The sequence below is a fragment of the Mustela putorius genome, unplaced genomic scaffold (genome assembly GCF_011764305.1).
Source record: "Mustela putorius furo isolate JIRA1106 unplaced genomic scaffold, ASM1176430v1.1 tig00003859_pilon_pilon_pilon, whole genome shotgun sequence".
NCBI classification, from domain to species: Eukaryota; Metazoa; Chordata; class Mammalia; order Carnivora; family Mustelidae; genus Mustela; species Mustela putorius.
The window spans coordinates 35,100,531-35,110,014 of record NW_025422011.1 but is presented as its reverse complement, the minus strand read 5'-3'; the positions used below and the strand labels follow the sequence as shown (position 1 = coordinate 35,110,014).

The 9,484-nt window shown below is 38.1% G+C and overlaps 1 protein-coding gene across 1 annotated transcript; it reads left to right on the top strand.

The window, feature by feature from the left end:
* Positions 1-2,301: 2,301 nt before the first annotated feature.
* Positions 2,302-3,255, top strand: LOC123387742 (olfactory receptor 10A5). Its single transcript, XM_045065882.1, has one exon. The coding sequence runs from the start codon at positions 2,302-2,304 to the stop codon at positions 3,253-3,255; it is 954 nt and encodes a 317-aa protein (XP_044921817.1).
* Positions 3,256-9,484: the final 6,229 nt, after the last annotated feature.

The following is a 9,484-nucleotide window of genomic DNA, read 5'->3' as shown; positions in this document are numbered from 1 at the left end:
ATATTTGCAACTTTTGAAAACAGGTATATGTAATTGTCATAAAGGTAATTGGAAAACATTGCACCTTTTCTCTTTTTGTTCTGAATCACAAGATTTATCCATTCTTGAAGGACTGAATTACTACAGCCATTAAACTATTTCAGGCAATAGCCCTTATTTTAAATTTTTTATAAAATTACTCTAACACACGCATATTTTTTCTTGGTTTGCTGTGAGTTTGTTTTTCTCCGAGAGAGAGGGAGTGAGAGCAAGCAAGCAAGAAAGCAAGCAGAGGGGCAGGGCAAGACAGACATGGTGGGAGAGAATTCCAAACAGGTTCCACACGCAGTGCAACCTAATGACAAACTCCATCCCATGACCCTGATTTCACAACCTGAGTGGAAAGCAAGAGTGGGAGATTTAGCATACCAAGCTACGCAGGTGACCTGTATTTCATCTTTTATTAAATCAAAGTGAAACTTACATATTAGCAGAAAACAACATATTTCGCTTAACATATCACACATTTATTAATGTAATTATATTCCCTTATAATTTACATTTTAAAATTCTATTTCTAAGGTTATTTTCCATTTCTTATTTCTAAGATTGCATATTTTTGTATTCTGTATTACTTTATTAAATTTTCCAACAATTTATTTCACTTTTTAACTTTTCAAAGGACAAACTAGGATATATTTGTCAATTTTATGATTTATAAATTATTTTCTACTATTAGTTCTCTTTCCTCATTTCGGCCTCTATTTTGCTTCCTAGTTGATTGGATAACCCAGTTGATTTAATTATTTCTTCTGGTGTAATAATGTCTTAATTATCTCCCCTCCAAAAATCTTAACATGCATATACCATATTTTGTCACGTCTGTTGTCAGCAGAAATCTGTTGTTCTTGCAATTTCCTTTATTTCTGGTTTTACTGAGATATAATTGATATTTAACATTGTGTAAGGTATGCAATGTGAATATATTCTGAAATGATTACCGTGTTAAGGTGAGTTAACATAGCCTTCATGTCACATAATTACCTTGTGTGTGTGTATGTGTATGTGATAAAGACATTTGAAATCTACTCTCGGGGCACCTGGATGGCACAGTGGGTTAAAGCCTCTGCTTTAAGATCAGGTCATGGTCCCAGGGTCCTGGGATCATGCCCCACATCAGTCTCTCTGCTCAGCAGGGAACCTGCTTCTTCCTTTCTCTCTCTGCCTGCCTCTCTCTGCCTCCTTGTGAGCTCTGTCAAATAAATAAACAAAAAAGGGGGAAATTGGAAGGGGAGGTGAACCATGAGAGACTATGGACTCTAAAAAACAATCTGGGAGGTTTGAAGTGGCAGGGGGGTGGGAGGTTGGGGTACCAGGTGGTGGGTATTATAGAGGGCACAGATTGCATGGAGCACTGGGTGTGGTAAAAAAAATAATGAATACTGTTATACTGAAAATAAATAAAATATAAGAAAAAAATCTAAAAAAAAAGAAATCTACTCTCTGCAACTTTCAAGTATATAATACGATATTGTTAACTACAGTCACCATGCTGTACACTGTATCCCATTATTTGTCTTATAACTGGAAATTTGTGCCCTTTAGCCAACATCTCACTACTTCCCCCAGCTTCCCAGGCCCTGACCACCATCAGTCCATTCTCTGTTTCCATGAGTTTGGCTCTTTTAGACTCTACACATATATGAGAACATACAGTATTTGTCTTTCCCTATCTCACTTAGCTTACGTAGCTTAATGCCCTCGAGGTCCATCGATCTTGTTTCTTCCAAATAGTAGGGTTACCTCCTTTGTATGGCTGAATTATAATTCCGTGTGTGTATGTGTATGTGTGAGTGTGTGTGTGCATGCACATGTGAGATTTCTTTATCCATCCATCCTCTGATAGACATTCAGATTGTTTTCATATCTTAGTTTTGGTGAATAATGGCACAATGAACATGGGACAAAAGATATGCTTTAACCCCACCTCAAAGGTGTTAAGGGTGCAGCAGTAAAGGGGTGTGGTAAATATGATCTGATTTGTTTTAGTAAATATGGTAAAAAAGAAAAGGCAGCAAAAAGTTCATAAAAAGAGTATAAGTAGGGAATGATGACCATTACCATTCAAGAGCTCAAGTTCTGGCCATTCTTCCTTGTGCCTTTATTCTGAGACAATACAAGGCCCTTCTTCTTCCAACTGAGATCTTGACCTTGCCTCTTTTCCTGACACTAAAAAGGAACCTGAAAAACAAACCCAGATTCTGACACTTCCAATCAAGATTCTCTCTCCATGACCACAACTGGGGATTCTTTTCTTTATCTATGGCTGGAGGAAACTGGACAAGAGTTGAAGAGTTTATCCTCTTGAGCTTCTCTTCCTTACCTACCGAAGTACAGTCATTACTCTTCCTGACATTTCTAATCATCTACCTGGTCACCCTGATGGGAAACAGCCTCATCATACTGGTTACGTTGGCTGACCCCATGCTGCACAGTCCTATGTACTTCTTCCTCAGGAACTTGTCCTTCTTGGAGATTGGCTTCAACTTAGTCATTGTGCCCAAGATGTTGGGGACCCTGCTTGCCTGGGACACAACCATCTCCTTCCTTGGCTGTGCCACACAGATGTATTTCTTCTTCTTCTTTGGAGTAGATGAATGCTTCCTCCTGGCCACCATGGCTTATGACCGCTATGTGGCCATCTGCAGTCCCTTGCACTACCCAGTCATCATGAACCAAAGGACCCGTGCCAAACTCGCTATTGCCTCCTGGTTTCCAGGCTTTCCCGTAGCTACTGTGCAGACCACGTGGCTCTTCAGCTTTCCATTCTGTGGCACCAACAAGGTGAATCACTTCTTCTGTGACAGCCCACCTGTGCTGAGGCTGGTCTGTGCAGACACAACACTGTTTGAGATCTACGCGATTGTTGGAACCATTCTGATCGTCATGATACCCTGCTTGCTGATTCTGTGTTCCTACACTCGCATTGCTGCTGCCATCCTAAAGATTCCATCAACTAAAGGGAAGCATAAAGCCTTCTCCACCTGCTCTTCCCACCTCCTTGTTGTCTCCCTGTTCTATGTATCTTCAAGCCTTACCTACTTCCGGCCTAAATCCAATAATTCTCCTGAAAGCAAAAAGCTGCTGTCATTGTCCTACACTGTTATGACTCCCATGTTGAACCCCATCATTTATAGCCTGAGAAATAATGAGGTGAAGAATGTCTTTAGCCGGACCTTCCGCAAGGTTTTAGGCCTTATAAATTGTACCCCATAGACATTAAAAAGAGTAAGTGTACTGAATGGGGGCAATCTGTTTCCTATCTGGGATTCCTCTGCCTCTCCTCCTATCTTGGTTAGAAGGAACCCAGTTGCCGAAATGATGTTAAGTCAGCTCAGTGCAGGCAAAAGAGCATAGAAGTAGATGAAGACCTCCTGCTACAACCTATGGAATTCCTATGCTCATTGTAGGCTTACATTATTTTTATCATTGCTACAGTGGTATTTTGACAATTCTATGACCTATCCATTCCAGGTATTTACTTTATTATTATGTACCAATGTTACATATATCCAACATTATGAAACTGCTTATACTGTGACCTTGGAGACACAAAAGTCATCTTGGCACTTTATCTTGTTTTGGATAAAATATCCAAACTTCATTTCAGTTGGAAAGGAGCCTAAAGTCCCTGTTTACATAATTTATTCATTTCTTCTTTGTATGCTCCTGAGGCAGTACTGGCTCTTAAGTTAGTTGGTATTTAACATGGAAGAGGAAAGTGGAATAGTAATCTCCATGCATAGTCCTTTAAAACCCCAAGAGCCTTAATCAGTTCCTTCCTCAGGTTCCTTTTCCCAGGTAATAATATAGTACAAAAAATTATACTCAATATTATCAACTCATCATCAGTAAAGACTTCCCTTGTTTGACTAACAAATAAGCCACATAGAAACTTACTTTGCTTGCTGCCCCATTATCAAAATTTATTTTTGCAAAAGAAAATTCTACTTGAGATATTCCTTTTAAAATTTTTAGATCTCCATATTGCTTTTGTGAGTTGGAAATAATTTAAGTATTTAATTTAGTGATGTCCTCATATACTGTATTCTTCACATTTCATTAGTAATAAACACACTGATTTACCATCTAATTTGATAACAACATGATTTACACTACACTGTACTTTTTTTAAGTTTTTATTTTAATTCTAGGTAGTTCACATATAGTGTTATATTAATCAAGTGTACAATATAGTAATTCAGAAATTCCATACATCACCTTTTGCTCATTAAAAGTGTGCTTCTTTTTTGATATGATTGTCTGTTTTGTGTGTGTTCAGTTTGAGGAGTTCGTTATAGATCCTGGATATCAACCATTTGTCTGTACTATCATTTGCAAATATCTTCTCCCACTCCATGGGTTGCCTCTTTGTTTTTTTGACTGTTTCCTTTGCTGTGCAGAAGCTTTTGATTTTGATGAAGTCCCAAAAGTTTATTTTTTCTTTTGTTTCCTTTGCCTTTGGAGACATATCTTGAAAGAAGTTGCTGTGGTTGATATCGGAGAGATTACTGCATATATTCTCCTCTAGGATTCTGATGGATTCCTGTCTCACATTGAGGTCTTTTATCCATTTTGAGTTTATCTTTGTGTATGGTGTAAGGGAATGGTCGAGTTTCATTCTTCTACATAGAGCTGCCCAGTTTTCCCAGCACCATTTATTGAAGAGACTGTCTTTTTTCCACTGTATATTTTTTCCAGTTTTGTCGAAGATTAATTGACCATAGAGTTGAGGGTCCATATCTGGGCTCTCTACTCTGTTCCACTGGTCTATGTGTCTGGGTTTATGCCAGTACCATGCTGTCTTGGTGATCACAGCTTTGTAGTAAAGCTTGAAATCAGATAATATGAGGCCCCCCGTTTTATTTTTGTTTTTCAATACTTCCTTAGCGATTCGGGGTCTCTTCTGACTCCATACAAATTTTAGGATTATTTGCTCCAACTCTTTGAAAAATACCGGTGGACTTTTGATCGGAATGGCATTAAAAGTATAGATAGCTCTAGGCAGTAGAGACATTTTAACAATGTTTATTCTTCTGATCCGAGACCATGGAATGGTCTTCCATCTTTTTGTGTCTTCTTCAATTACTTTCATGAGTGTTCTGTAGTTCCTCGAGTACAGATCCTCTACCTCTTTGGTTAGGTTTATTCCCAGGTATCTTATGGTTCTTGGTGCTATAGTAAATGGAATAGATTCTCTAATTTCCCTTTCTGTATTTTCATTGTTAGTGTATAAGAAAGCCACTGATTTCTGTACATTGACAATCATATCAAAAAATGGGCAGAAGATATGAACAGACACTTCTTCAATCAAGACATACAAATGGCTAGAATACACATGAAAAAATGTTCATCATCACTAGCCCTCAGGGAGATTCAAATTAAAACTGCATTGAGATATCATCTTACACCAGTTAGAATGGCCAAAATTAACAAGACAGGAAACAACATGTGTTGGAGGAGATTTGGAGAAAGGGGAACCCTCTTACACTGTTGGTGGGAATGCAAGTTGGTGCAGCCTCCTTGGAGAACAGTGTGGAGATTCCTCAATAAATTAAAAATAGAACTTCCCTATGACCCTGCCATTGCATTACAGATGTCATGAAAAGAAGGGCCATCTGTACCCCAATGTTTATAGCAACTATGGCCACGGTCGCCAAACTGTGGAAAGAACCAAGATGCCCTTCAACAGACGAATGGATAAGGAAAATGTGGTCCATATACATACACTATGGAGTATTATGCCTCCATCAGAAAGGATGAATACCCAACTTTTGTAGCAACATGGACGGGACTGGAAGAGATTATGCTGAGTGAAATAAGTCAAGCAGAGAGAGCCAATTATCATATGGTTTCACTTATTTGTGGAGCATAACAAAAAGCATGGAGAACATGGGGAGATATAGAGGAGAAGAGAATTGGGGGAAATTGGAAGGAGAGGTGAACCATGAGAGACTATGGACTCTGAAAAACAATCTGAGGGTTTTGAAGGGGCGGGGGGTGGGAGGTCGGGGTACCAGGTGGTGGGTATTATAGAGGGCACGGATTTCATGGAGCACTGCATGTGGTGCAAAAATAATGATAATTGTTATGCTGAAAATAAATAAAAAATAAATTAAAAAAAATAAAGTATAGGTTGGTCTGGTCAAAAAAAAAAAAAAAACCTAAAAATGTATGCTCCTTTATCCCCCACACCTGTTTAACCCATTTCCCCCCTTCCCCTCTGAATATCATCAATTTGTTCCATATAATTTAATAATTTAAAAAAAAAGCCTGCTTCATGGTTTGTGTATCTTTCTCTCTCTTTTTTCCCCTTTGCTCATTTGTTGTGTTTCTTAAATTCCACACATGGGTGAAATCATATAATATTTGTCTTTTTTTTTTTACATTTCTTTTTTTTAATTTCTTTTCAGCATAACAGTATTCATTGTTTTTGCACCACACCCAGTGCTCCATGCAATACGTGCCCTCCCCAATACCCACCACCTGGTTCCCCCAACCTCCAAACCCTGACCCTTTCAAAACCCTCAGGTTGTTTTTTAGGGTCCATAGTCTCTCATGGTTCACCTCCCCTTCCAATTTCCCTCCGCCTTTCTGACAGACTTATTTCACTTAGCATTGTATTCTCTAGCTCTTTCCATGCATTTAAAATGGCAAGAATTCCTTCTTTTTTGTGTTTAAATAACATTCCATTTTGTAAATATACCACATCTTTTTTTATCCATTAATGAATTGCCTGACACTTATACTGGTTCCATAATTTGGCTATTGTAAATAATGCTGCTGTAATTATAAGGATACATATATATCTATGAATAATGTCTTTGTATTCTTTGGGTAAATACTCAATAACACTTCACTCTACTTTATTTTTTTTAATATAATTTTTTATTTTTTATAAACATATATTTTTATCCCCAGGGGTACAGGTCTGTTCACTCTACTTTAAAATGTGAAATTTAAGCGGTGCCTGGGTGGCTCATTCAGATAAGTAACCAACTCTTGATTGCAGATCAGCTCATGGCCTCAGGGTTGTGAGATGGAGCCTCATGTTAGGCTCTGCACTCAGCACAGTTGCTTAAGTTTCTTTCTCTCTATTTCCCTCTTCCTCTCCCCCAACTTGTGTGCACTTAATAAATAAATACATAAATAAAATCTTTAGCAAAAAAAGATTCTCTCTTTCCCTCTCCCTCCACCCCTACCCCCTGACTGCATACTTGCTCTCACTCTTTCTTAAAAACAAAAACTTAATTTATAAAAGCAGAATAAAATTAAGGGCACCTCAGTGGCTCGGTTGCTTAGACATCAACTCTTTTTTTTTTGCTTACATATCTTTTTATTATTTTTTTATTTTTTATTTATTTTCACCATAACAGTATTCCTTATTTTTGCACCACACCCAGTGCTCCAAGCAATCCGTGCCCTCTCTAATACCCACTACCTGGTTCCCCCAACCTCCCCCCCCCGCCACTTCAAATCTCTCAGAGTGTTTTTCAGAGTCCATAGTCTCTCATGGTTCACCTCCCCTTCCAATTTCTCCCAACTCCCTTCTCCTCTCGAACTCCCCATGTCCTCCATGCTATTTGTTATGCTCCACAAATAAGTGAAACATCAACTCTTGATTTTGACTCAGGTCATGATCTCAGAATCATGAGATCAAGCCCCCCTTCAGTCTCCATGCACAGTGTAGAGCTTGAGATTCTCTCTCTCTCTCTCTCTCTCTTTGCTCCTCCCCTGCTTGCACTCTCTCTCAAAATAAATAAATAAAATATTTTAAAAATGAAATAAAATAAAATAAAATGTGATATTTGAAGTTTAGGTCCTTTTTCTCATTTTGACATGATAGGCATACACTGGTAATAGAATAAGTAAATAAAATGTTGAAGTACAGTCTCCATGTATTTGGGTTCTTTCCAAACTTCCTTTTGTGGTTGAGTTCTAGTTTTAGAGCATTGTAGTCTGAAAATATGCAGGGAATGATCCCAATCTTTTGATACCGGCTGAGTCCTGATTTAGGACCGAGGATGTGATCTATTCTGGAGAATGTTCCATGTGCACTAGAGAAGAATGTGTATTCTGTTGCTTTGGGATGAAATGTTATGAATATATCTGTGATGTCCATCTGGTCCAGTGTGTCGTTTAAGGCCTTTATTTCCTTGCTTATCTTTTGCTTGGATGATCTGCCCATTTCCATGAGGGGAGTGTTAAAGTCCCCTACTATTATTGTATTATTGTTGATGTGTTTCTTTGATTTTGTTATTAATTGGTTTATATAGTTGGCTGCTCCCACGTTGGGGGCATAGATATTTAAAATTGTATCTTGCCATTTGCGACAACATGGATGGAACTAGAGTATATAATGCTTAGTGAAATAAGTCAAGCAGAGAAAGACAACTATCATATGATCTCCCTGATATGAGGAAGTGGTGATGCAACATGGGGGTTTAAGTGGGTAGGAGAAGAATAAATGAAACAAGATGGGATTGGGAGGGAGACAAACTATAAGTGACTCTTAATCTCACAAAACAAACTGAGGGTTGCTGGGGGGAGGGAGTTTGGGAGAAGGGGGTGGGATTATGGACATTGGGGACGGTATGTGCTTTGGTGAGTGCTGTGAAGTGTGTAAACCTGGTGATTCACAGACCTGTACCCCTGGGGATAAAAATATATGTTTATAGAAAATAAAAAATTGAAAAAAAAATTAAAAATCATTCTTAACTCATGGACTACATAAAAGTCAATGAAGCATGGGATTTGACCTATAGGCTACTGTTTCCCAACATCTGGGTAAAAGCATGAATTCTGAAGCTAACATGCCTGGGTTTTATCCTGGTTCTGTCACTTGATAGCTTGCTGATATTGGGCAAGTTATTCTGCATTTATATACTTTAGTTACTTCTTTTATAAAATGAAGATACTCATAGCACTGATTTCTTCTTTTTCACCTTGGTTGAGAGGATTAAATGAATTAATATATGCAAATCCCTAAAAAAAACAGTACTAGGTGCATGGGAATTTCTATAGAAAGGTTAGCCATTATAATGATGTGATTAATAGGCTGAGTAGTGATGATGATGGTGAGAAAAATAGAAATTACAACATGGGAGGGAAAACTGGAGAAAGATGAGGATGAAGATGTTGGTAGAAGTCAAATCTTGAAAGGCCTTCCATGCCAAAGAGTTTGGACACTATTTTGTGGACAGTATAGATCAGCTGAATGGTTTTCTGTGTGAATAAACAATCTATTCTGTATTTTGGAAATGTTAGTTGGCAGTGGTGAGAAAAATGGGTGGTAAAGGAACACAATCTATGAAAGAGACATCATCAAAAGACCTTTGTAACTGGGCAATTAAGAGATTATTAGAACATAATTCAGTGCAAGGAAAACTACTTCTCAATCTCAGAATTTGAAGGCCTCCATCAAAATTGGTTAGAGAGGAGAAGG